General features: G+C 34.8%; 5 protein-coding genes across 8 annotated transcripts in view; 2 read left to right on the forward strand and 3 right to left on the reverse strand.

Moving 5' to 3' along the window:
* The window catches only part of LOC125850635 (receptor-like protein Cf-9), an 8863-nt gene extending 5822 nt beyond the window's left edge, over positions 1-3041 (reverse strand). Inside the window, exon 1 of the mRNA XM_049530499.1 lies at positions 2545-3041. Coding sequence (XP_049386456.1) covers positions 2545-2983 — 439 coding nt within the window. The 5' untranslated portion in view covers positions 2984-3041. The remainder of the gene's footprint in view (positions 1-2544) is intronic.
* Positions 7-1630, reverse strand: LOC125850634 (receptor-like protein Cf-9 homolog). Its single transcript, XM_049530498.1, has one exon. It carries the CDS (start codon positions 1563-1565, stop codon positions 183-185), a length of 1383 nt encoding a protein of 460 aa, XP_049386455.1. The 5' UTR covers positions 1566-1630; the 3' UTR covers positions 7-182.
* Positions 3042-3848: 807 nt separating the features above from the next.
* LOC125850633 (U-box domain-containing protein 4-like) lies at positions 3849-8963 on the reverse strand. 3 transcript variants are annotated; one of them, XM_049530495.1, is made up of 6 exons: positions 8721-8963; positions 8545-8637; positions 6695-7033; positions 6390-6506; positions 4228-6240; positions 3849-4154 (listed from the first exon to the last, which is right to left on the reverse strand). In XM_049530495.1, exons 3-6 carry the CDS (start codon positions 6968-6970, stop codon positions 4095-4097), a joined length of 2466 nt encoding a protein of 821 aa, XP_049386452.1. In that variant the 5' UTR covers positions 6971-7033; positions 8545-8637; positions 8721-8963; the 3' UTR covers positions 3849-4094. The 3 variants fall into 3 exon arrangements, with proteins under 3 accessions (XP_049386452.1, XP_049386451.1, XP_049386453.1); XM_049530494.1 differs by having other exon boundaries at positions 6695-7038; XM_049530496.1 differs by lacking the exons at positions 6695-7033; positions 8545-8637; positions 8721-8963 and having other exon boundaries at positions 3850-4154; positions 6374-6503.
* A 1426-nt stretch (positions 8964-10389) lies between these two features.
* LOC125850629 (calmodulin) lies at positions 10390-14118 on the forward strand. Its single transcript, XM_049530491.1, has 2 exons — positions 10390-10561; positions 13607-14118. Exons 1-2 carry the CDS (start codon positions 10486-10488, stop codon positions 13978-13980), a joined length of 450 nt encoding a protein of 149 aa, XP_049386448.1. The 5' UTR covers positions 10390-10485; the 3' UTR covers positions 13981-14118.
* A 1330-nt stretch (positions 14119-15448) lies between these two features.
* Positions 15449-27639, forward strand: part of LOC125850626 (receptor-like protein Cf-9) — a 61782-nt gene continuing 49591 nt past the window's right edge. For both annotated transcript variants that reach the window (XR_007444833.1, XM_049530488.1), the window contains exon 1: positions 15449-18071. Coding sequence is in view for 1 of the 2 variants with exons in the window: in XM_049530488.1 (XP_049386445.1) it covers positions 15458-18071 (2614 nt within the window). In the remaining variant the exon portion in view is untranslated. The remainder of the gene's footprint in view (positions 18072-27639) is intronic.

Raw genomic sequence — 27639 nt, forward strand, 5'->3', positions numbered from 1 at the left:
AAAGTTGTTTCAGCAGGAATGCATTGATGAGAAGATTTAAGAGTTCCTACCTTCTTTCACTTGATGATAAATGGAAAAATTACGCGATGTTGTTGAGAAGATGCAATAAACTGCATAAATTTGTAAATTATACAGTTCACTGAAACAAGAAATGCATACACTTCATTGAATACATTAAAATGTTACATATTTCTTCTTCTGCAATTCCTTTTCCTTCGCTGATTCTTTCTCCTTCCCGTCATTATTTTGTGTTCCATCTCTACAATGATTCTTGCAAGCCATCTCAGGTTTCCACTTGAAATCATGAAATACATTACGGATAATCCAATACATAGTCCACTTCCATAGCCCATAAGAGCAGCTTTCCAAAAATCACTCAGAAATACAGAATCGTTTTCTTCATCATCTAGTTCAGTTACGGTATCATTTGTATCTAATACCCGAGCATCGCCACAACTTTTTGAAACAGGAAATCCACGTAATTCATCATTGCCTTCATATGAATTGCTCTCAAAAGTATGAAATTGAGGTCCTTGTGGAATGCATCCTTGGAGATGATTGTGGGAGAGATTTAAGAATGAAAGTGATGTAAGAGAAACTAGTTGTTGTGGTATCTCTCCCGAAAGCTGGTTTCCTGATAGATCCAATGATTCAACTGAGGATAAATCTCCGAATGATTGTGGAATATGACCTTGCAATCCATTATGAGATAAATTCAATGTGTGAACTGCAATGAGATCTCCCATGATACTTGGAATTTGCCCTCCAAATTTATTACTTGAAAGATCGATAACGGTGTACAAATACAAGATTCTCACAATTTCACGCATAAATCCCTTGGTTGTAACTGTAATAGAATCTTGGTAATCTGTATCTCCACGATATCTTGGTGCTTCCATTGATGAATCGATTGTCCTCATGGCTTTCAGATGTTGAAACAAACTCGTAGGTAAGTTTCCGGAGAAGGCATTGTAAGAGAGATCTATGATTTGAAGCTCGGGAAAAATAGTTTCAATCCTTGGAGGTTGAATGGACCCATGCAATGTATTTGATCTCAAGCTTAAAACTTGTAGCTTTGGAAGAGTTCCCAACCACATAGGGAATGTGTCAATGAGATGATTATCTCCTAAATCAAGAACCTGCAAGTCTTCGCAATTGGCCAAAGATCGGGGAATTTTCCCCTCTGGTTTATTTCCATGAAAGTTGAGGCTTCTCAATGAACTTCCATTGGTAAAAATTGTTGGAATATTCCCAGAAAGTTTGTTGTTGTGCATATCCAGAACCTCGAGGCTACTAATACTACCCAAACATTGTGGAATTTCTCCCTTCAAGTTGTTTCTCGCCAAATCTAGCATTACCAGTGATGTCAAATTGCAAATAGATGGAGGAATTTCTTCAGTGAGATTATTTTGGGATATTAAGAAGTATCTTGTGGAAATTGGTGGAATAGGTAGTGAACCTTGAAGCAAATTGGACCGTAAATCAATAGTATCTACAGTCTGAAGAGGAATTGACTCCACACTTGTCAACATGTTGTGGGATATATCAAGAGTCATCAATGACATCCAGTTAGACCATGCCCAATCAGGAAGTCTTCCTTGAATCTTATTATGTGAAAGATCCAACACCAAAAGCTAGTTTGTGGATCTTAGGAACTCCAATTCTTTCACTTCACATGCAGCAAATTGCAACACATTAAGAGATTCAGGCCATGTAAAATTAATTTTGTTCTCATTGATCAATGATATCTTATTATATGAAAGACTTAGACCCAAAAGTTGTTTGAGGTTTGAAAACAAGCTGATAGCCACATTGCCACTAAAATTATTGAAAGAAAGATCAAGCCCTTTTAGGTTCTCAAGGTTTTGAATTGACTTGGGAATTTGACCTTGCAGCTGATTGCCTCCTAAAATAATCTCTTCTAGTGAATTGGACTTGAAATCCTCAAGCTCACCAGAAAAGTGGTTATTACTCAAGTGTAAACGACTTAGTGATGGAAGCCGGGAGAACATCCCTGATGGTATTGTTCCATTCAGGGAGTTATCTTGAAGGTACAAATGCTCTATGCGGGTGAGATTCGAAAGAGATTCAGGAATAGGCCCTCTAAGGTTGCAATTTGGAAGAGACAAAGAATGCACCGAAGTTAGATAGCCAATAGACTCAGGCAAATTATCAGAAAAATTCACGCCACTGAGATCTAACAATATGAGAGATGCACTGCTGTTCCATTTGGGTTTTGGAAAATGACCATTGAGCTTATAGTTGTAACTTAAGCCAAGTGTTTCCAGATTAGGAAGGTGAAAAATACTCTCTGGTATTATCCCATACAATCCCGTAAATCCCAGCCTTAGAGTTGTGAAATGAGAAGAAAAATTCAGAGGAATGGTGGAAGAGAAGTTTATGAAAGTAAGATCAAGCTCTCTTAATTGAGTCAAGTTCTGAAGAAGCAATTTAAAATCATGAGCTACGAGTCGTAGACGACCAGTACCATAGAGACGAAGAGAGTGTAAGTTGGAAAGATGAGAAATTTCAGAAGAATTTGACCTGAGAAATTGGAGTTGTAAAGATCAAGATGTGTCAAGCTCGAGAACCTTCCAAATTCAGGCGAGATATGAGAACCGTGGAATTCATTCCAAGAAAGGTTGAGTCTTTGGAGATGAGAGAGTTGGAATAGGCTGCTATTGGAATCAATCTTTCCAACAAGACGGCTGCAACCGAGGTCAAGCTCAATGACATGGCCAGTCATCTCATCGCATATGACTCCATCCCATAAACAACAATCTCTGCTCATGTTCCATGAACTCGTTTTTGGATAAGGCTTCTGACCACGGAAATAACATCTAGAAGAAGCATAGGGATTTATAGTAAATGTTTCCTTGAATTTTAGAAGGGAAATGCTTTGATGTTTGGGACACAGAAATATGGATGAAGAACAAGAAAGCTGATAAAGAAAGAAAATTAAGAACACAACTGAGAGCCCCATATTGTTTAAGCAATTCAAAAAGTTGGTAGTGGCAATATTTATGAAAAAACTATATACAAATATATATAGAAAAGACACCAACCTTTCTTTGACTAGTCAAATTAAAGGTGCTATAGCATTAGTTTTAACTAATGGCGGCTACCGGGTTTGATGAAGATGAGGTGTGTTAGAAGGCATGAATCACATAATCAGTACAAAATGCTACTTGGAAGAATAATATCCCCTATACAAGTCGAGACTCTTTAATGATTACACTGTGTATGTTGCTTATGTTATTACGTGAGAAGAAAAGATTCTCAATTTATAGAATTTCTTTATGTTTTTTTACTCCGTGACAAGGATTGGTCAAATAGGGAAATCAATGTTTTGTTACTCTCAAGTCAAATGGAAATTTCAAAGAAAGCTACATCACACGAATTCATGCAATTTGATGTAAAAATCCAAAAGTTTTGCAAATAAAAAAATAGGAAAAAACAAAACAAGCAAACTGCTTTTAGTTAACCAGCAAAGTCTTACACTTGATTTAGACATTTATTTATGTAGACTTATTTCTTTAGTCATTTTCAAAAATTAGTCGACAGAGTGTTTTGTCTTGGAAAATGAGTGAAAAAATCATGTTTTATAGCATAAATTTTTCACAGTTATGCGGAGGAAAAAAACTTTTGTTTTTAGTAGTGTTTGTTACCTTCATATCAAATTATCAATCAATTCCAGGTTTACAAAATCTCAAATGTACTGTTTCTTCACTGTTTTTTCTTGTCCAAACACATAACAAACAATCAAAACACAAACAAATACTTTCTTCATCCAAAACAAATTAAAAAATCTTGTGATTCTGAATAAAATAGCTCATCCAATCTCATTCACATACCAAGTTTATATCTAATGCAATCAGACACTCGTTTCGCGTATAATAGGCTTTTCCACATTCACATACAATGTTATTGGCCGATGGACTCATAAGAGCCTCCATAAATAATTCTTCTATCACAAATACTAGAATGTTTCAATAAGCCGAATCCTCTACATAAATAACTCTCAGTATCAAATTTACAAGCAGCATTTAGTCAGCTACCTTGAGAAAAATATGTGTTACTGTCCAGTGTAAAAATCAGCCCCTCCCTGCATTACCATGCCGTTGGTTTCTGAAGTAGCTAAGAAGTCCCTGAGCCTGCATATATGTCGTTAGAATACTTGGATTAGAATAGAAAGGAAAGTGTGAGGTTTCTGCAAAATTGTCGTACCTTTTCTCTGGCTCTTGGAGTGCCAGACTGTGACAATGCTACTAACGGAGGTACAGCTCCTTCCTGGAGAACCATATTGCAGAACCTGCTACTGTTAGTGCATAATTGCAACAAAGCTGCTGCTGCATTCTCCCTACCTCTTGCAGAACCGAGCTCAACAACCTCAACCAGAACAGGAATTCCTCCTTCCTGACCAATTGCTGCTCTTCCCTCATGAATGGTTGCGAGATTTGATAAAACAGCAACAGCCTTGTCAACCATCCCAGCAGCAGGGTCCATCAACTCTATAAGGAACTTAACAGCACCAGCCTGCACAATGCGACCCTTGTTTTCATGAAGTATTGACAAGTTAAACAAAGCTGTTGCTGCATCTTTCTTGCCCCTAGGACTTCCATTTCCCAATAAATCCACAAGAGGTTTGATAGCACCAGACCTCCCAATCTTCATCTTGTTATCCTCAATCACAGAAAGGCTAAAAAGTGTAGCAGCAGAGTTTTCTTTAGCCTCACCACTCCCTGTGTGGAGGACATGAATCAGAGGTTCAATTGCATCAGCATTTGCAATCGAACACTTGTTGTTGTCATTAATTGATAAGTTGAGAAGTGTGGTAACAGCATTTTCCTGTACTTTCATGTCTTCTGAATGAAGTAAGTTGACCAACAAGTTGATGGAACCACAGTTTGCCATTACAACACGATTATCCATATTGTGCTTGGCAAGTAATCGGAGTTCAGCTGTGGCATCTCTTTGCACATCAATGGAATTGCTACTCAAATCCTGAACCAGCTTCCTAACTTGCTCCTCAAGTTCCAAAAGATCAGCCCTTCTTTCAACCGTAGCAGAAGAAACTATTCTAGGAAACCTCTCAGAAGGTCTACCCCAGATGGATTGATTTCGAACTCTTGTCTCCAGCATGGATGGGAATTCTGGCTCCCTTTGTAGAACAGACAATGGAGCAGCAGGTTGGGATTCTGATACATCCCCTGAAGCATCAGTCGCAGCTGCTGCTGACCTTGAGAACACTTCATTTCCATCACCAGGAATTGTCGGTGAAAAGTTTGAATTAGATAGTGTGCTGGGTGCCGAGGTGGTTCGATTATGACCTACAAAGGAGTATTCATTGGCTTCTAACATACAATGCCCATGTGAGTTTATCTCTCCAGAGTGGGCCATCCGTTCTTCATAACTCTTAATAGATATCCTTTCAACATCCAGAGCAAGCATATTACTAGCAACTCCAGGTAAAGAATCATCCAAAAAGGAATGGGGATGGGATGGAGATGATCCTTCTCTTTGGGTCATACTTGATGAAATCAATCTCTTCCGTGGAGAGTTTAAAGAGCAAGCAGAATCGGGTGACAAAGAGTGATTGCCCCTAGGAAGGGGAAAACCCTGGGTATCCCTGGGCATGCCAGAATCTGCATGTGCTAGAAATGAAGATGGCTGGTTCAAGCTCAGAGATTTTGTCGGATCAGGAAGCTTTACATTGTTTGACTCACACCAATTTGCAATAAGTGCCTTAACGGTATAATTAGGAATGAGAGTTGTGTGCCCCAGCATTTGCCTTGTCTTAGGACACACAGTAAGACCGAGATCAATCCATTTCCTTATAAAAGCTCGCTCATAAGTTTGTCCAGAAGCAACAATTACAGGGTCAGTCATCAACTCGAGTGAGAGGGGGCAACAAAAATCAGGAGGTATCGGCACAGGCGTGCAGGTCTGAGACTGTTTCATTGTGATGAAGCAGTTGTGCATATGGGAAACAAGAGCTATGATTTGCTCAATATATTCAACTTCCTCAGTCTTTTCAGCTTGTTCAGCGTTCTCCTTCAATTTTTCAAGGGCCACAAGCTCAATCAAAAGCTCTTGGTTCGACTTCAATCTTAGGCAATCCGCAAGTTTTGCAAAGCTGTCTGAGTTTGCTCCCAAGCCTTCCATTTGAGCCTTAATAGACTTTGTGATAGTCATGGACATCAGTTCATAATCCACATACTTAATTTTCAGTATACAGTGCTGCAATCCAAATATAAGACATCAGGAAATCCCCATAAGGATGACAACTCTAACTGACAGAAAGAGCAGAGAGGAACATTACAGCTGGGGTCGGAATAGGGCAAATATAAGGGAAAAGAAGATCCGGAATGACCTGTTTTGGCTCCTACCTCAAGAGATGTCAAAGTTGTATCAGCAGGAAGGCATTGATGAGAAGTTTTGAGTAGCTCGAGAATTTCAAGACTACATGTTCGAATTTTTACGATCAGGGGTTCAGCTTGCAGGACCTATAGATCATTAACACATCAACAATATAAATAAATATAACTGCTCAAAGTATTAAAATGCCTTAAATATAAACCATAAATTCTATAAGTGCACTACATCCCATTATCATTCAGTTTGCTGATTATGAAAACGAATAAATGGACTATCTGCTTATCCAATAATAAAGAGTATAGGTCTTGGAACATACAAAATAAACATTACTGCCCAATGTTTGCCAGGTTTCACACAGCTCCCTCAGTTCATCAACAAATTGAGCTAGTCCGACAAATGATTTCTGAAGCATCTCACTGGAAGCTGCTTCAACATCAACAATGGCCTCAAGAATCGGCTTTAAAATCTTCAATAGATCCTCAGCCTTGCAATAATACCTCTGAACTAGAATATCAGTTATGCTTTCACTTGATGATAAATGGAAAAATTGGGAGATATTGCTGAGAAGAACTTTTAACAATGATATCTCCATTGCACCTCGTCACTTCCAAAAAGTAGTAATCCTCAGTTAATTGATTTGACACGAGCACAGAACCTGTTCTACAAGACACATAACTGACAAAAGTTAACACAAAGTATATGGTCATTTATTGTATAGATAATAATGCTAAAAATTCACAGAAATAATGTCAGTGACATGTGTTTGTGTCTGCGTGCGCGCACACACTCATGACTGCAGCTAAACTATTAGCTTGATTAAGATAACTGCATCTTTTAAGGTTCTATCATCAAGGGTGCCCATACGAGCAGTTTAACTATTTATTTTGTCCTATAGTAATAACTTCCTCTTGAGCAACTTTGTATTAATATGAAGCCTATTACTAGTTAATCATGGTTATTTTACTCAAGTTAAAGGGAAGCCCTGTGCACTAAGCTACCGCTATGCACAGGGTCTGGGGAAGGGCCGGACCACAAGAGTGTTGTACGCAGCCTTACCCTACATTTTTGCAAGAGCCTGTTTCCATGGCTCGAACCCATGACCTCCTGGTCACAAGGCAGCTATTTCACCAGTTACGTCAAGACTCCCCCCTTCAATAACTCAAGTTAGAACAATTAATTTACTCAGCAAATCTCCCTTCCACTGACCAACTTACCATAAGTATCCATCAACATTTGATTCACTTACTATTTACTAGCCCCAAGAATCTCTCATATCAAGTTATTATATTTTTACTCCTACAGAATTTCCAAGATCTTTCTTGATAAAACTTTCCATTACTTTATCTTCCACAATTATTGTTGAATGCTGCTTCAATGCGTCAGAAGAACACTTGAACCTCAAAAGAATAGAGACAAAGCTAGAGTAAATGAGATTTGAAATTTGGAAAGTCAATAAGATAAGTGCGACGTTAATAGCCGTTGTCAGTAGATAGTAAACTTCATCATTATGTGTGAAGTTCCCTTCTATATTCCCTTTTCTTAAATGCACTGATGCATTTATTTCCAGTTAGAGTTTCATCAACACTCAGCTACTATTAGCCCCAACATCATCTACATCCCCTTTTCTTAAATGCACCGATGCATTTTCGACCTAGAGTTTCATCAACACTCAGCTACTATCAGCTCCAACGTCATATATAGCCTCTACTTCCTAATACCAACATGAGCATGAGCATGCTCATGTTGTACTACATCAATCAACTATGTCTCAATTCCAACTAAATCATATGTATCCATTCACCTAATATTGAGTGGATTAATAATCATAGTTGTCACAACCCTCTTCCTTTTCCCGCCTCATGGAGGGTTATACCCTGCAAAACTCATATGTTCTCCAAAGAGAAAAGGCATTCACATTGACCAAAATGTATGACGAAAACAGATAATTCAAACCTTCTCATAGAGAGATAGCACGAATATAAATGGCATCAACATGGTAACAATCACAACAATCATCAATCCAGTCACATGTAAATCCAATAACCCATTTTTCTTCCTAAGCTAAAAAAGAGAACTGCAACTAAAACTTGAGCTTATTTCATTCCAATACTGGTAACAATTTCGATTTAAACAAATAATCCTTCATAAACGAAAAGTAAAACTCACCTCAAAACATTAAAAATACAATCTTTTTCTAATTTCTTCCTTTTGACAACCCAATGAAGCTCTATTTCACCATCCCCTGACCTTGGTGCTAAGCTGTGGACAACAAAAAAAAATAAAAATGAACAAAGCCCAAGAAGGTACTGATCAACTATAGCAATAAAATTCACCCCACATACCCAAAAATTAAAGCTTTTACAAACCCCACTTGAGATTCTTTGTTTTCACTGCTTTACAACTTGAATATTTTCACTAATTTGTATGAATCAGATCCAGATTTGAGCAAAGAGTTGGGAAAGCTAAAAGATACAGCAATTGCACGAGAATTGTTGAGAGTTTGGGCTTGCGGGGTGAGGGTAGGGGTGGGGGGTTTAGGTTCTCATCGTGGGGTTGAAGGAATTTTGAAAATGGTGACAGACATAACAAAAGTATTACACTTCCCAACTTAGTTTGACTTGACACTGAACTCAATTTTCTAACTGAATTATCACCTATCAAATGAAAGATTTGAAAAGACTTTTTTTTTGTTGTTGGGACTCGAGATATATGTATGTATTTTAATCGTGTATAAATATAGTATAAGAATACATGAAAATGATCAAACTAAATAACGAAAAGTTTAATTAATTTTTATAAGTATTACAATAAAAAAAATGATCAAGCGTAGATACATGATGCTTAGCCTTCATAGCATTATACGTTCATACGCGAATGTCTAAAGTTATCAAGTTTCATATAGGACTTTTTAACCAAATCGTGAAAACGTGCAAAAGAAATAATTATAAAATGAATATTAATTAAATGACGACATCAAAAGCAGTTATTTATGCTCTTTTTCATAAATAATTTCATAAGCACGTGTATATTTCGATTTGGCTAAACTTGCAAAAATTTACCACTCATGCAATGTGTCAGGGTGTTGGGCTGAGTTTTTTGGTCAAATACAGATTACCTTGGGCCCAAATGTATGAGCCCAAAACTTTCCCCGGGTAAAGCCCAAACCCAATTCAACGATCCAATCATGAATATGGTATTTTACTGTTTCTAGTGTTGTTGTTTTTGACCCAAGGGTCTTTTGGAAACAACTTCTTCACTTCCGTGAGGTAGGCTAAGGTTTGTGTATATTCTATCCTCTCCAAATTATATTTGTGAGATTATTGTAGTACACTTTAACCGACTCGATTTATGGAAACACAAATTTTAGCTCCCTATCTTTTCACCACACCCTTTGGTGCTGAAAAGACCTTTTAAATGTGCAATTCTACTATGAATTTTACATGAATACGAGATATTTAATGTACCATAGTGTCCAAAGAAAATAATAACTAAGTAAATTGAGAAGAAAGTAGAAATAATAAGAGATAAGTGTACTATTTTGACTACTACAATTTTGTAGCAACTATATAGACAATTTAATAATGCAAATTCTTGTTCTCTTTTTGGCAAGTTTCTCCATAATGGTTTAAGCATAAAGTCTCCACTACTTAGGGGTCAAAGATTTAAAAAACATTAAGAATAACTCAAAAACAAATCATAAATACTTTTGTTATATAAATTATTCTATTAAAAATAAAATATTTTTAAGTACAAAAATATATGATAACTCTTTAAAACAAAATTAGCAAAAGATCATAGAAATTGAGATTTAAGGAGTATTAATATCAAATATCGCAAAATAGGTGAGTAGGGTGCATGCTAACTTGCATATTATTATTATTATCTTAAATATTTGTATTAGTGAAAGATCATATATATTTAATCAAGGTACACATAAATTATTACGGAAATTATGATTATAAATTTTTTTTAAAAAACATCATATGCACACCCCACTCACCCCACCCCCACCCCCCATTCCATATTTCCAAGTTGACACTCACTTCTTCATTTTTTACTTTTCTTCTTCTCATCTTTTGTCCCATTTTTCTCTCATTTTCAACTTCCATGGCGGATCAGCTTACAGATGATCAGATCTCTGAGTTCAAGGAAGCCTTCAGCCTTTTCGACAAAGATGGAGATGGTAAGCTCTTCATGACTATTCTTTCCATTCTTCTTTTCATACACCCAAAATTTTATTTTCATTTTTTTGAAGAAAAATCGAATCTTTAAATCGCTCTGAAGACGCCCAAATGGATAAATCTGGAATTATTTGTTGTTTTTATCATATTTATGTGTTTGTTCTTTCTGGGTCTTGCCTAAAATTTTGATCCAAGACTTTAGAGTCAATGGGCCGGAGTGATTGCTGATTGCTGTCTATTATATATATATGTGTAGTTGTAATTGTTTGAGCTGAAAGAGGTGGATTTGGTTTAACGCGATTCAAAGGGCTAGATCCACATTTAGTGTTGCTATTTATTGACTTATTTGTGATCTATGATTGATTTGATGTTGAGTGAGGATAAGTGGATCTAATATAGTTGAGTGTATGAGTTTGGAATATCTTTGAAACCATTGTTATCCTTCTTGAAAATAAGTGCAAACTTATCATATGGAGAATTACAACAACATACCCAGACAAGTGATGACACTAGGTGATTTCTCTCCACCAGTCCTAGCCTTGGTGGACAAAGATATCTGGTACCTGTTGCTGGTGGGAGGTGGTTGGTATCTGTAGAATTAGTCGAGATGTGTGAAAGTTTGTCTAGACACCACGGTTATAAAAAAAAAGGTGAGGTCTGCGGGTAGAATGTACTCACGTACACATAGAGACATATTTGGATAGATTGTTTCATTCAATATTATGTAGTTCAAAGGGAGGCAGTGGATGAGTTCAAGTCCCTCTCTTTCCGTACCTTTGCTTAATTCACCAACTTTACTAACGAAAAGGGATCATATGAATACACCCACTGCCAAAACCTAGCATCTTTTTGTGGTGAGGATGGTGGTTAATTTGTGTCACTAGGTGGAAAACTTACACTTCGTGGTGCGTGGAGATGGTCTTTCTATGTTGTTGGTGGAATATATTTGATAAAGATTTGAGTTTTTTGATANTGGTATCCGTAGAACTAGTCGCTATGTGTGAAAGTTTGTCTAGACACCACGGTTATCAAAAAAAAAAAAAAGTGAGGTCTGGGGGTAGAATGTACTCATGTACACATAGAGACATATTTGGATAGATTGTTTCATTTAATACTATATAGTTTAAAGGGAGGCAGTGGATGAGTTCAAGTCCCTCTCTTTCCGTACCTTTGCTTAATTCACCAACTTTACTAACGAAAAGGGATCATATGAATACACCCACTGCCAAAACCTAGCATCTTTTTGTGGTGAGGATGGTGGTTAATTTGTGTCACTAAGTGGAAATCTTACACTTCGTGGTGCGTGGAGATGGTCTTTCTATGTTGTTGGTGGAATATATTTGATAAAGATTTGAGTTTTTTGATAACCAAGATATCCCTGAAACCAACTGGTGCACGGTTTGAAACTTGGTAGATAATGAGCTCTCACGTTTACTCTTATCCACTTAAACACTAGGCTTTTGGCTGTAACAGGTTTGAACTTGACATGTTGATAAAGATTTGATTTTGAACCTGGTTTTGCTTCAACTTGTTGTATATTTAGATGTCAGATTGACCTTTGTGAAGTTGGTCAGCAGGTTAAGTATTCGTTGATATTGTTAAGTTGTTTGATTGATTGTACCTGGGAACTTGAGGGTTGATTTGGTTTTGACAAATGGGGAACTTATTTGAGGGTTGCATCAGAATGAAGCTGTTGAAATGGTATTTGGCTCAAATCAGTTAACATTTCTTAGAAAGGTTGAATCCCTCTTATGTGTTTCATGGTTAGGATTCCTACTGTCGATTCTTGATTTTTTCTTTGTTTTGCTTAATGATGGATATAATCAATTTTGTTCAATGTGGTAACTCGTTCGTAACGGGATTGTATGATTCCCCTACAACGCTTTAGCTTGTAAGAAAGTTTATGCTAGTCTTTTTGGGAACATTTTTACTCATATGGTAAAGAAAATATGGTCCGACTAGAACCATCTTCAGACATTTTGGGCAAAGTCACTTTTCCTGAGACATTACTGATGTTCCCTATCTATATTTATATCTATACAGCAGTTAGTTTTTTTTTAAATTTTGATAACTGTGGTGTCTGGAGCATCTGGGACAACTTTCACGCACCTTGACTAATTCTACGGGATACTTGCCACCTTCCACTGTCAACAAGTATCGGGTACCTCTGTCGACTAAGGCTAGAACTAGGCTAGAACAGATGGGAAGAAATCACCTAGTGTTTTGTCTCTATTGGGAATTCAACCTGAGACCCCATGGTACTCAACCCACATCATTGACCACTAAGCCACATCATTGGGTGCTACAGCAGTTGGTTCATTATTCTGGTGCAGACTCAAGCTTTTCTATCAATCGAGTATATTTACTTATGTTACAGCTACTTTTTCTCAAAATAAAGTATATATATACTTTGTTTGCTTTTCTTACCAACTAGCTGATAAATATGTCCTTAGAAAGTTTCAGACTTGGTAGTATTATATAAGTGAATTTAGTTGTAAACACCTAAACCCGATCAGCTGCTTTTTGTTGGAATGACTGCATCTTTTGGTTGAAACAGATTATGGACAAACCTGATTTCCAGGAGGGGGAGATGTAAGAAAAACTACCAACTTGACCCTTAGCTTGAGTATCATATTTGATTTTCTACTAAAATCCCCTTTTGGAGGGGAAGGATGGATTGATAGTGGGGACAATTTAGAAGATATAATCGGGAAGACATGTATGGTTAGGTTCCATTTGTATACTTGGTGGAATCTGGCGTGTCTTAACCAAACCCATCGCATTGGCTCGATGAAAATAAAATTTGGTCTGTCCTCCCATTGAAAATATTTTCCCTGTTTTTCCTATATATTTTATAATTTTAAGTCATGGATGTAGTTAAAGAATGTGTTAGTTTTGTTCAGCTATTCTCGTTGTTTTGTGCTTGTCTAGAACCTTTCCGGTAGAATGAATAAGTTAAGAAAAAGAAAACCTTTTTAAGTACTGTTGTAAGATTTGTAACACGGTATCAATACATTTTTTGTAATTATTGCCAAATTTTTCTACAGGTTGCATCACCACTAAGGAGCTTGGAACCGTGATGCGGTCGTTGGGACAAAATCCAACTGAGGCTGAGCTTCAAGACATGATCAATGAAGTTGATGCTGATGGAAATGGAACCATTGACTTCCCCGAGTTCCTTAACTTGATGGCTCGGAAGATGAAAGACACTGATTCTGAGGAGGAGCTCAAGGAAGCTTTCCGAGTGTTTGACAAGGATCAGAATGGATTCATTTCTGCAGCTGAGCTACGCCATGTGATGACAAACCTAGGCGAGAAGCTTACAGATGAAGAGGTTGATGAGATGATTCGTGAAGCTGACGTGGATGGTGATGGACAGATCAACTATGACGAGTTCGTCAAGGTCATGATGGCCAAGTGAGAACTGATCAACTCAACTTACCTAAATTCGGTTATTTTGAACCTTGTTACAATTGAGGATTTTATGTTTTTTATTCTGCGCGACTAATTTTGTTGATATTTCAGATTCTTGTGTATTCATTCTTGTTATTTTTTACTTCTAATATACGTTGATCATCTTCCAATTTTCTCTGAAAATGCTAAAGTTTTTTAAGCCTGCAAGATCATCATGTGGAAATATAGTTAGTTTGTATATTGTGTTTATCCTATCGAAGGTAAATGTGAAGTAATCAAACTAAAAATACCACTTATTTTGAAATAGGTGAGTAAATCTGAAGTAATATAGGTCGCATCTTTGTTTACATTAATGTTCAAATTGCCTCTACTAGAGTCTTTATACTAAACAACTCAAGTTTTCTTTAAGTCCATGGAATTTAGAGTAAAGAGTAAGTGAAAAGGGTATGATTGTCAAGTAACTTTCATTTGGAATTTTCATGGTGCAAGGAGTTGGAAATTTTGTTTCACTATTTAGTTTGAAAACATTTGAACATTAATTTTAAAATATAGGTTTTAGATATCCAAAATTTTAATGAAAAATAGATCATATTCCTAAGATTTCTCTCTTCAAAATAAGAAATAGATCCACATAAATAAATGTCTAAAATCTAAATCAATCGTAAGGATTTGCTGATTCTTGAACCAAAACGCAATTTGTTTTGTTTTGTTTTTATCTATTTTTTCTTTTGCAAACTTTGAACTTTTTCATCATATTGACATTTTCCTGGAAAGACTTTGTGCATTGATTTGAGAATGACAACATTTTTGAACTTGGAATTGATTGATGATTTGATATGGAGGCAGCACTCCATTCTTGACTTTTCCACTTTCCTCTCTCTTTTTGATAAAAAAAATTCTGAAGTAATTTATTTCAATATGAAAATTCAAAGTGAAAGGGATTTGTTTCAAGTAGTTTTCATTGAAATTTCCACAGCAGGACTCATTTCAATTACTTGATAATTCAAAGAACTGTATTAATACTTCTAGGTGCAAGAAAAAAGATAATTGAAGGGACACTCCATGCCCAAACTTGGTGTTATCCGCCCCNCCCCCCCCCCCTTTAACAAGCCTTATGCTCCGAAAATGCAGATTAATCGGGACCCTAATGTGGATATCGAAAATCGAATGACAAATCAATTTTTTTTTTATATAGAAAAAGTCACTTCTCATTTGGTACAAAATTTGATTTAACCATTCAAATGCAATCCACTTGTAATACAGAAGATGGATGTAATAATGATATGTAAAATATATATGTGGATTAATAATATTTGAATCACCATTATTATTGAGTTTACAGTAACAATTTTTTTCTTTTTCACTTTATTAGAAAAAAAAAAACATGACTAAATTAATACTACTGCATCCAATTTGGAGTTAGTCAAACAAATATGTGCTTATATATATATAGTTGCATACTTAGGAAGTGTTTGAAGCTAAAAATGGGGTATGCAGTTATGCTTTTAATTGTGTTTCTCTGTCATGAAGTTTCTTCAATATCCATATTACCTCACAAACATCAAATCATTTCCCTTCTAAAATTCAAGCAGTCCTTTACTATAGATACCTCAGCAGTCATTTATAATTGTCCGAAGCCTTATCCAAAAACGAGTTCATGGAACATGAGCAGAGATTGCTGCTCATGGGATGGAGTCGTATGCGATGACATCACTGGCCATGTCATTGAACTTGACCTCGGCTGCAGCGGACTTGTTGGGACCATTGATTCCAATAGTAGCTTATTCCAACTCTCTCATCTCCAAAGGCTTGATCTTTCTTCAAATAACTTCTCCAATTCTCAAATCTCCCCTGAATTCGGCAAGTTTTCGAGCTTGATGCATCTTGATCTTTCTAACTCCTATTTCTCAGGTCAAATTCCTTCTGAAATCTCTCATCTTTCCAAGTTACACTCTCTTAGTCTCTCTGGTACTGGTACTGGTAGTCTACGACTCGTAGCTCATGATTTTAAATTGCTTCTTCAGAACTTGACTCAATTAAGGGAGCTTGATCTTACTTTCATAAACATCTCTTCCACCATTCCTCTGAACTTTTCTTCTCATTTAACAACTCTGGATCTGGGATTTGCAGGATTGTATGGGATAATACCTGAGAATATTTTTCACCTTTCCAACCTGGAAGCACTTTATTTAGAAAACAATGATCAGCTCAGTGGTCATTTTCCAAAGATCAAATGGAACAGTAGTGCATCTCTCATAGTGCTAGATCTCCTTGGAGTGAATTTTTCTGATAATTTGCCTGAGTATATTGGCTATCTAACTTCACTGCGTTATTTGTATCTTCAGTCTTGCAACCTTAGAGGGCCTATTCCTGAATCTATTTCTAATCTCACCCGCATAGAGCATTTGTTCCTTCACGATAACTCCCTGAATGGAACAATACCATCAGGGGTGTTCTCCCTTCCATCACTAACATATTTAATCTTGGCTTCTAACCACTTTACTGGTCAGCTTGAGGATTTCAAGTCCAATTCACTAATCTGGATTCATGTAGGAGGCAATCAGCTACAGGGTCATCTTCCCAACTCAATTCAAAACCTTGTGAACCTAACAAAACTTGGTCTTTCTTTTAATAATTTTAGTGGTCGTGTGGATGTCAGTTTCTTTTCAGACCTCAAACAGCTTTATTATCTTACTCTTTCATATAATAATATCTCATTGACCAATGACAACAACGTTACTTTGCCCGAATCTCTTACTGAGTTAGAATTGGCCGCATGTGAAGTGAAAGAGTTGGAGTTTCTAAGATCCGCAAACCAGCTTCGGCAGTTGGATCTTTCAAATAATAAGATTCAAGGAAGAATTCCTGATTGGGCATGGTCTAACTGGATGTCTTCATTGGACACTCTTAATATGTCCCACAATATGCTGACGAGTGTGGATTCAATTCCTCTTCAATCTCTATATACTATTGATTTGCGGTCCAATTTGCTTCAAGGTTCACTACCTATTCCATCAAATTCCACAAGATACTTCTTCATATCCCATAATAATCTCACTGGAGAAATTCCTTCATCTATTTGCAATTTGACATCACTGGTAATGCTGGATTTGGCGACAAACAGTTTGCGTGGAGAAATTCCGCAGTGTTTTGGAAATATCACTTCCCTCCAGGTTTTGGATATGCGCCACAACAATCTTTCTGGGAATATTCCAACAACTTTCAGCAATGGAAGTTCACTGACAAGCCTCAACTTGCATGGCAATAGACTAGAGGGAACAATTCCCCCATCTTTGGCCCACTGCAAAGAGTTGCAGGTTCTTGATTTAGGAGATAATCATCTCATTGGCACATTCCCGATGTGGTTGGGAACTCTACCAAATCTGAAAGTAATAAGCTTGCGATTCAATGAATTGCATGGTCCCATCAGAGCATTGAGGATTGAGAACATGTTTCCAGAGCTTCGAATCATAGATCTCTCTTACAATGCCTTCTCAGGAAACTTACATTCGAGTTTGTTTCAACATCTGAAAGCCATGAGGACAAGTGATCCATCAATGGAAGCATCAAGCTATGGTCGAGGCCGATATTACCAAGATTCTATTAGAGTTGCAACTAAGGGATTTGATCGTGAAATTGTGAGAATTTTGTATTTGTACACCGTTATCGATCTTTCAAGTAATAAATTTGACGGGCAAATTCCAAGTATCGTGGGGGATCTCATTGCAGTTCGCATATTGAATTTATCTCATAATGGATTGCAAGGTCATATACCGCAATCATTCGGAGATTTATCTTCAGTTGAATCATTGGACCTATCAAGAAACCAGCTTTCGGGAGAGATACCACATCAACTGGCTTCTCTTACGTCTCTTTCATTCTTAAATCTCTCCCATAATCATCTCCAAGGATGCATTCCTCAAGGACCTCAATCTCATACTTTTGAGAGAAATTCATTTGAAGGCAATGATGGATTACGAGGATTCCCTGTTTCAAGAAGTTGCACGGATGATCGGGTATTAGATACAAATGATACCGTATCTGGACAGCTAGACGATGAAGAAAGCAATTCTGAATTTCAGAGTGATTTTTGGAAAGGTGCTCTTATGGGCTATGGAAGTGGACTATGTATTGGATTATCCATAATATATTTCATGTTGTCAACTGGAAAACCGATATGGTTTGCAAGAATCATTCTAGAGATGGAGCACAAAATTATGAGGGGAAGGAGAAAGAAGCAGCGAAGACAAAGGAATTACAGAAGAAGAAATAATCATTTCTAGACAAGTTATAAGTTTTGACTTCAGGTAACTAATCGGTGCTATATACTTATCATTTTTTTCATTTCCAATAATTTCAAAAGGCTCAGCATCAGTTGATGTTTAACTAAAATATTTTGATTACAGCTAGGAGCTAGTGTCTATGGAAGTGGAGAAAGGGAAGAAGAAGTTATGGCAATGAATGGAAACGAATGTCAATCAGTTTTTAAGCAATAATAATTGTCTAACTGAATATTTTCGTTGAACAGTCTTAGATGTGGCTTCAATTCTTACTGTGTAGTGTAAATTACAAATTTATGCAGTGTGTTTCTGTTGATATATAAAATCTATGAAATTTCTCAGTCTTACTGCTTGTCCTAAGACGAGGCAACACTGGGGCACCTAAATCTCATTCCTAGTTACACTGTTAATGCACTTATTGCAAATGATAATGCAAGTGAACCTCTGATTCATGCCTAGGTTAAAGAAAACTCTGCAGCTACACTTTTTGGCTATTTCAGAAACAGTAAATTTGATGTATAAAAATTCATATTATTTTGGGACGAAGAAAGTATTATTTTGACATTTTCCTGGAAAGACTTGTGCATTGATTTGAGAATGACAGCATTTTGTGAACTTGGAATTGATTGATGATTTNATGCATCGCGAAAGAAGAGATTCATGCAATACAAGAGAAGATTCATGCATTGCGAGAAAAAATTCATGCATCACGGGGAAAGAATTACGCATTGCAAAGAAAATGATTCATGCATCAAGAGAAGAAATCACGCATTGCAAGAGAAAGAAATTATGCATCGCGGAGAAGTCATGCATTGCAAGAGAAGAAAATCATGCATTGCAAGAGAAAGAAATCATGCATTGCAAGAAGAAGAAATCATGCATAGCGAGAGAAAATGTCACGCATCACGGGAAAGAGATTCATGCATTGCAAGAGAAGAGTCATGCATCGCGAAAAGATATTCATACATCGCGGGAAAAAGATTCACTAAGATTCGCCTATCAAAAAAGATTGACATCGGATGCATCATTTTTCTTTTCAACAACGACATCAAAAGAACTATCAACATATTACATCAGCCTATGTTATTTACTTTGACATCAAATGAAGAGTACATTGAAGATTATATTGCAAGTATGAGACACAAGCTTTATTTGCTTCACGTCAAACCCGATAGAGTTGACGTTAAATATTCAAGGAGATCAATTAAGTATCAACACGGTAAAAGACACTATCCCTCTATTTGAATTGCATTTTTATGCTAATGAGTTTTATCTCAGTCTTTGTCGAGAGCATCCAAGAGGATGAATTCTCAAAACAAACCACAGGTGCGGACGACATCAATTAGGATGCAGCACAACGTGGAACTTTTCTTAGCAGCGAACTGGGACATAGTCCAAAGAGCAGTGTCAAACTCTTAGGACGCGAGCAGAGAAGCGACTTCCACCACAATCAAACCACACCCCTATCAGAAGGCATGTGGGTTTTTCTTAGGTTTGTCGGTTTCAGTTTTACTTCTGGAAATTTTGGGTTCACCGGAAGCAACTTTCCAATTTGAGTGACAATGCACCAAGAGCTTTGGAAATTATGTCCGTGTAAGTTCTTAATTATGGGTGTGAAGCGCGCCACATTCATGGCTAAGAGGTTGCAAGCCTCTTTTTCATACTCGACTTGCTTTGTCACTTTTCCAGAACAAAAGGTTATCTTGCATAATAAATTTCCTCTTCAATCAATAGAGTCGAACTACAAGTGGCCTGAATTCTCATGTAGTCTGAGATATGTAGGAACCCACTTCCAGGGTTCGGCCATAACTCCTAAAGTCCGTACCAAATCCCTTATCCAAAAGATGAAGATGTGGCCGGTCAAAATTGGATTAGTCAATTTCATTTTCCTCGAATTTCTTGCATCAATCCGAGTAAAACGAGGGACAGTTGTTGACACCCAATTTTGACCTTCCTCGATATAATTAATTTCCGAACTTCTTAGTTTTTAAACGATTTAAAAATAATTAATTTTAGAAATTTTAAAAATAAAATAAAATATATAGTTTGCAAGTTATTTTAAATAATTTGTCACTTTTTATAATTTTAAATAATAATATGTCTTCTATATAATTTTGCATATAATTAGTATTTTTAGGAATATTTGAAAATTGTCTCAAAACGATTTAGTTTTATTTAAATATTTGGCTATTTGGTTTAAATTAATTATTAACTTATATTTCGAGTTAATTAGTTTATAATTAAGTTAATTATTATATAATTATGTGTCTAATTAGTATATTTTATAAATATCTGAAAATCATATCAAAAGATTTTTATTTCTTTTTAGCTAAGTGTTTTACTAACTTAGTTTAATTTAAATCATAATTACGATTTTGCATTAATTAGTTCATGTTTAAATCAATTATATTATTATCAAGTTAATTATTTATTTCGTTAAGAATAAGAAACTCGTAAATTAATTATATTAACCCGTCTTATTTGACTTTTAGCCGAATCTATCTTAATTAACCAAGATTGGCTATATCCTTAATTCCAAATTGGCTATGGTTTAGACCTATATGGTCAAAAACTTAAATCCAATTCACACGTCCAACTTAAAAAGACCAAAGTTGGGCCATTAATCAATTTACTCCAGCCCACTCTTACATTCCCAACACAATATCACTTAACCCACTCCCATATGACCCAGAAACCCAACCCAGCAGCCCAAATAACATACAACAATCCAAACATACAATACAATTACATACGTTTCAGCCCATTTATCTTCAGCAAATACAACAGCACACTTGACCGACCCCACCCCTATACCCTTTATTATTCTTCTTCTTCCAGAAAAAGCAAAAACCCAGAACGTCCAACAACCAGGGAGTACACTGCTTCCCTTTGGCTTCTTCTTCAAAACGTCCTTATCCCCTTTAATGTGGCAACAGAGCAATAGCAGGCACACGTAATTGCCCCTTCCTCTTCCGGAATAGGGAAAAACCCTCAGAAAAAGGAGGTCTCCCTAAAATGGTGAAAGCTTGGAGTTTGAAATTTGAATGGGCCTCGTCCCCATCCGAAAATCTCCCGCCTATTCACCCATTTTTGCCCTAATTTCGTTGATAAATAGTTCGATATCCTTCATTGTTAAAGGCGGGGGGGAAAAAGAAAAAAGAAAAAAAAGAGTTGAATTTTTTTGGAGATTTCAGTTGGAAATTCTTCACTAAGGCAGAAGGAAAAGCTTAAGTTATTAGTTTAAAAACATATAAGAAATACATTCAAAAGCGGGTAGAATTAGTTTGAGCTTGGATTTATCCTTTTAACTCTCGGAAGTTCTCGTGTGGTGGTAGAATAGTCGTCTCCAAAATCGTCACCGTCCCTGTTTCGCTGCACACAATAAGGTAACACCTCCTCCATTATAATATCCCCCTTATCTCTTATTCCATTTTAAAAGCGATAAATTTTTATGTCAAAAAAAACCTCACTAAATGACTAGTTCGCTATTAGTGGTTAAGTTGGTGATTTATTAATGTGATGCTCTGCTCTTAATAGATTATTATGATTTGGTTTTGATGTGGAATTAATGTTATGTTTTGTATTAGCATCACTGCTCCTATCCTCCCCTGTTCGAACCCACTCTTGCTATTTTGCTTCTTGTATGCTCGCCTTAGTGTCTTCGAGTCTGTATCCTCCTATCCTCGTTGTCTCTTAGAATCTAGAGTTTCTCTCATTATTTTTTATGCTATTGTAATGTTGTTATTCTTTTCAAACTAAGGAAAAATCTTGAAAATTTATTGATATGAAATTTGTATGTTATTTTGTTCATTTGTTCGTTAGAGGCAGTAGCCCCCTTTTATTTTATTTTAAATTTTTTTTAGAGTATCATGCTTGAACCATTTGTGTATTCATGTTGTTTAACTACTTTTTATTTGTTTCCAAACCCATATTGCCTGCATCTTGCTTTGTCTTAAGCATAAGCCCCTCAATTATTTGTCCATACTCGTCACTCGTTTTGAAAGGGGCAAGGTCGTAAAGGCAGTTGCTACTTGTCTCGTTTTGAGCTTGGAAATCCATGCTCTTGAAGTGTGAATTTCATTCGGTGTTGCCTCTTGTCGGTTTACCTTCCGAATCAGCCTTGGATTGTTCTTTCTTTCAGCCTTCGTGTCAAAACCAGCTTGTAGTGCTAAGTCTCTATCTGTTAATCATTTACCATTTTGTTGCTAAGCTAATGTATTAGAAGAGCATTAAAGCATGCCTATCCTTCCTCACATCCTTTCATTTATTTGTAGGTGTTAAAATTCCCTTTTTTTTTGTTTTTGTACGAAAATTATATGATTTCTATGCCTTACCTTCTAAATATTGCTATGATGATTAGTGTATGTTAAAGCATTTGGGTTTTATTTTTTTTTAGTATTGCATAGCTTGTTTACTGTTTTGTTTAGTCATAGGAGAACATGTGATGTTTTTTTTTATCTTTTTATTATTTTTTATTTATTTTGTTTCCATTTGTTTGGCGTCACTGTTCGTTTTTAAAAGAGAGGGAAATATTAGTTTATTCATATTTGTCATTGTGTCAAACTAATGTATTTTTATTTTATTTTTACTTTTTTTTTCCTTCCTTCAATAAAAAATGCGGTAGTATTTCAATTTTAGAATGCGGTAGTGTATAAATATTAAACTATGGTGGTATGTAAAATATTAAAATACGGTAGTAAACAAATAATAGAATATGGTAGTGTATAAATTTAAGGACACAGTAGTATATAAATTCATAATAGAGTAGTGTATAAATTTAGAATATGGTAGTATATAAATATTAGAGCACGGTAGTATATAAATTTAGAATATGATAGTTTAATAAACAATAAAATACGGTAGCATATATTTATATTTTTTAGAATATGGGAGTATAATAAATATTAAAATATGGTAGTCTTATAATACGGTAGTATATGGATTTTAGAATATAGTAGTGTAATATATGGTAGTGTAGTAAATATTAGAATATAATAATTTTTCTTATATTATTCATAACTCTTACTTATTGATTCTCGTTTTTGTGTTTGCATGTGAAATTTGTCCGGGTCCTCACGGACTCTATCCTCGCATTTTCCTTTGGGCCACGGAGGCCCATATCCCCTTTTATCCGAGTCAGCTAGATAGTAAAATCGACGAACAGGTCTCGAAATTGAAAGAAAAGCGGAGCAAATCGGGAGTTGAAAAAGATTGGGCCAAAGCCTACCTTTATTTATTCGGAATTGTATTTTGTTATTATTGGGCCTAAGCCCTTGNAGTGAACCTCTGATTCATGCCTAGGTTAAAGAAAACTCTGCTGCTACACTTTTTGGCTATTTCAGAAACAGTAAATTTGATGCATAAAAATTCATATTATTTTGGGACGAAGAAAGTATTATTTTGACATTTTCCTGGAAAGACTTTGTGCATTGATTTGAGAATGACAGCATTTTGTGAACTTGGAATTGATTGATGATTTGGTATGGAGGCAGCAGTCCATACTTGACTTTTCCCCTTTCCTCTCTCTTTTTGATTATAAAATTCGCAAGTAATTTCTTTCAATATGAAAATTCAAAGTTGAAGGGATTTGTCTGATAAGTAACTTTCATTGAAATTTCCGCAGCAAGACTCATTGCAATTAGTTGATAATTCAAAGAACTGCATTAATACTTCTAGGTGCAAGATAAAAGATTATTGGAGGGACACTCTGTGCACAAACTTGGTGTTATTTCCCTCTTTGATAGGCCTTACACGCCGAGAATCCAGATTATTCGGAACCTAATTTGGATATCGAAAATCGAATAGAAAACCAATTTATTTTTAGAAAAAGCCATTTCTCATTATAAATATCAGGTAAACAAGTCAATATCCTGTAATTATACTAAAAAGACACTTTGGCATATGACTTAGTCGTGTCTAATATTTGAGAATGACATTTCTCTACTACCTTTGAAATTTTCATAGGAAGACTTGTGCATTGACTTAAGAATAACAAACATTAATTTCCCTATTTCTTTTCAAATTTACTATTGCTGAAGGTGGAATTTGGAAATAATTTCCCTATACAAGATGATTCTGGATTTGTTTTTAATTTCTTTTTTTGTTTAAGAAAGCCTTTTCTTCTTCCTTTTGTAGTAGCTAGGAATTAACAAAGGAAAAAAAAATACAACTTTTGATGATATCAAATTATGTACTTTTCTCTTAATTTATTTATTTTTATGTATTCAATAAATGTTGTGCATTTCTTTTTCATTTTGTTTCTCTAAAACTTTGTGAACTCAAACCAAGAGCTTTTGATTTGTTTAAGTAGCTTTCATTGAATTTTCCATGACAAGACTCATTCAAGGACTTTAAAAACGTTTGGAACAAGGTTACTGGGTTTAGCCAAACATGTACCCTGGTCTCTAGCTCCACCCAATTTCCATTCTGGGGGGCTAACACATAATCTAGTGAATTTAATATTGTTACAAAGAGTAAATTTAGTAGTGACCATCAGTGGGATTAACCCTGAAATTTTGTGATGTTGGTACATAAGAGGGAAAATGGCCTGATCAACTTTGCCATTTAGAGCCACTTTTATAACGAGGATATATGATATCATATATATTATTATAAGTGGAAAGCTCCTAACTTAAAAGTTGAATTACAATTCTGTCCTTATTTTATCCTAAACTAAATTAAATATTAATATATAATAATTAATTTAATATTAAATAATAATTTTATTTGAATTCATGCATCTAGACACAATGGTTCAAATTCTTTGGGATATTAATTTTTCAATCCCATAATTTTTCTACTCATATANATATAATAATTAATTTCATATTAAATAATAATTTTATTTGAATTCATGCATCTAGACACAATAGTTCAAATTCTTTGGGATATTAATTTTTCAATCCCATCATTTTTCTACTCATATAATCATGATATATATATATATATATATATTTACTAAAAGTGGGAAGCTCCAATATGCAAAGTTGAATTACCATATTACCTTCACACTAAATTAAAATATCATTAAATATCTAATTATTTAAATACTAAGTAATAATTATATTATATTATACTAAATACTAAAAATAAGAATGTGTAAAGTCAAACTTTGAAAGACAAAAATATTTCATAGAAAATTGTTAGAAATTATTTCATAGAAAGTTGTTAGGAATTACTTTTTTTTATTTTTTATAAAAACACTTTATCTAATTCTTTTAAGAATGGTTATGTTTAAATGGATTAAATTTGTTAATAAGATAAAGCGTTTTTATTTTAAAAAAAATAGATAGTTAAAGCGTCTATCCTTTATCCTTTATTCTTTCTCTATAATTAGTGTGGTTAAATGGATTAAATCTATTATTCTTTCTCTATAATTAGTGTAATTAAATGTATTGAATTATTAGTAAAAACAATCAACCTTTCCTCTCCCCATGTCTAAGATCACTAACTTCTGAAAATTAACTTAAACAATTCTTCACCTTTTCATCTTATCCTATAAATCTTTAGCTATATATATGTATCATGGAAAAGTAATTTTTCTTTACCAATTGCCTCCTATTGATGTGATTCATTAGCCAATTTTCAGGTACTGTTTTTGTTTTGAAATATTCATATTTGTTTTGATCCTAATTAGAATGATATTTTGTTCATAGTTTTGTCTTTACCATTTTAGCTGGATTTTTTTTTCAACTCTTTATAAATATCTGAATTTTTGTGGAACAGTTATTATACTCTTATTTTGTCATATTTTCCTCATTCTTGTGTTTACTTCTCTTTTTTTTTATGTCATTTTATGTTTTAATTTTTAATTGATAAGCTAAATTTCTTTTCAGGTTATTGTCACATTAATCGTGTGGAAATATATATATATATATATATACTAAAATTGGGAACAAAAAAAGTTAAAAGTTGAATTATCAAATTTATCCTTTATAGGTTAAATAGCCATTTAAGTATTTAATTAAACACTAATCCTTTAATTATGGTATTAAAAAGTAAATTTACCTATCTATTAATACTATTTCATTAAAATGAAACGATAGAAAACAGATACATTCTCACTCATTAGTCCATTCAATTCAATGTGGTGGAATTGCTTTCATATTCCACAATTATTCAACCTTTAGAATTTCTTTTTAGTATTTTAAATTTGTAAAATTTTCGGTAATAAATATAAACTTTAAACTAATACTATTTAGGAAGTCCAAGTGATGGGCATATCTATGTGGTCAAGAAAATCATTTAACTTTTTCTAGCTCTTTTTGGATTTTCAATTATTTTAAAATTTATATGCTATGTACCATTCACAAGGAGTGAAGCACTTGGATCATTAGTAAGGTTTTTGAATTTTGATTGGTTACAGGAGAAGGTATCATCAAGAACTCTACTCTTTATGTATTTCTTTTTACTATATATATATTGTTATAATTAAAGTCTTAAGAAGGATATGAATGTTGTATTTGTTCTTATCTGTTTAATTTTTTTGTATTCTTTACCGATTTATACTTCTTTAAATGTACTTTTATAATATTTTCTCTCTTTTATCCTTTCCTTACTGATATGGTTTCTTTAAGTAGCTACATATTTGTGTATTTACTGATATGGGAGCGTAACGAGAGATTATTAAGGATAAGTCATATAGATATATTCATATTATTAGAGGCTATAGTATCTTAATTAGTTTTTCATATTTCTTGCTTGATGGTCAATGTACTATGAATTTTATTTAATGAATAAAATATAAATTGGTAAAACTAATATTTTTAATTTCAACATTGTCTATATAATAATTCAACCTTATAATAATTGAATGGGACAAACGTGCAACGCACGTTCCCAAGAACTAGTATATAAAAAGAACATCAAAGTGGAAGACCTTTACTTTTCACCAAAAAAATATATAACAAAGACTTTCATATGCTTTTTCCTTTCATAAAATGTCACTTTACTTTTACATTATTTTTTTAAAGTATTTTGTCTTTTTGGTCAAAGATTTTATCTGTCACGCCCCGAGCCTACACCCTGGACATGGCCGGCACTCGAAGACCATTACTGGTGTAACATCCGACAATTTGAAATAGCTAAGAAGAGGCTTGGAATTTAAAATTTTTCATTTTTGGAAAGGATTAGAAAATCTGGAATTTGGCTAAGTGTGGAAATCAGTGAGTTTTTGGCCAACTTTGAGCAGTCATAACTTCCAGCTCAGGAGAATTTAGGAGTAGTTCCAGTTATGGTTGTGAATCTTGTGGAATGATCTTTCCAACGCCACCGAGTTTGCTCGATTCGGAGTTCGTATGAGCGAGTTATGCCTTTTAGAAGTTGGGCAGTTGGCAGGGCAATTTGTCCGGGAAATTAAGGGCATTTTGGTCTTTTTCCCTAGCCAT

Source organism: Solanum stenotomum, unplaced genomic scaffold (genome assembly GCF_019186545.1).
Source record: "Solanum stenotomum isolate F172 unplaced genomic scaffold, ASM1918654v1 scaffold18271, whole genome shotgun sequence".
Classification (NCBI taxonomy): Eukaryota; Viridiplantae; Streptophyta; class Magnoliopsida; order Solanales; family Solanaceae; genus Solanum; species Solanum stenotomum.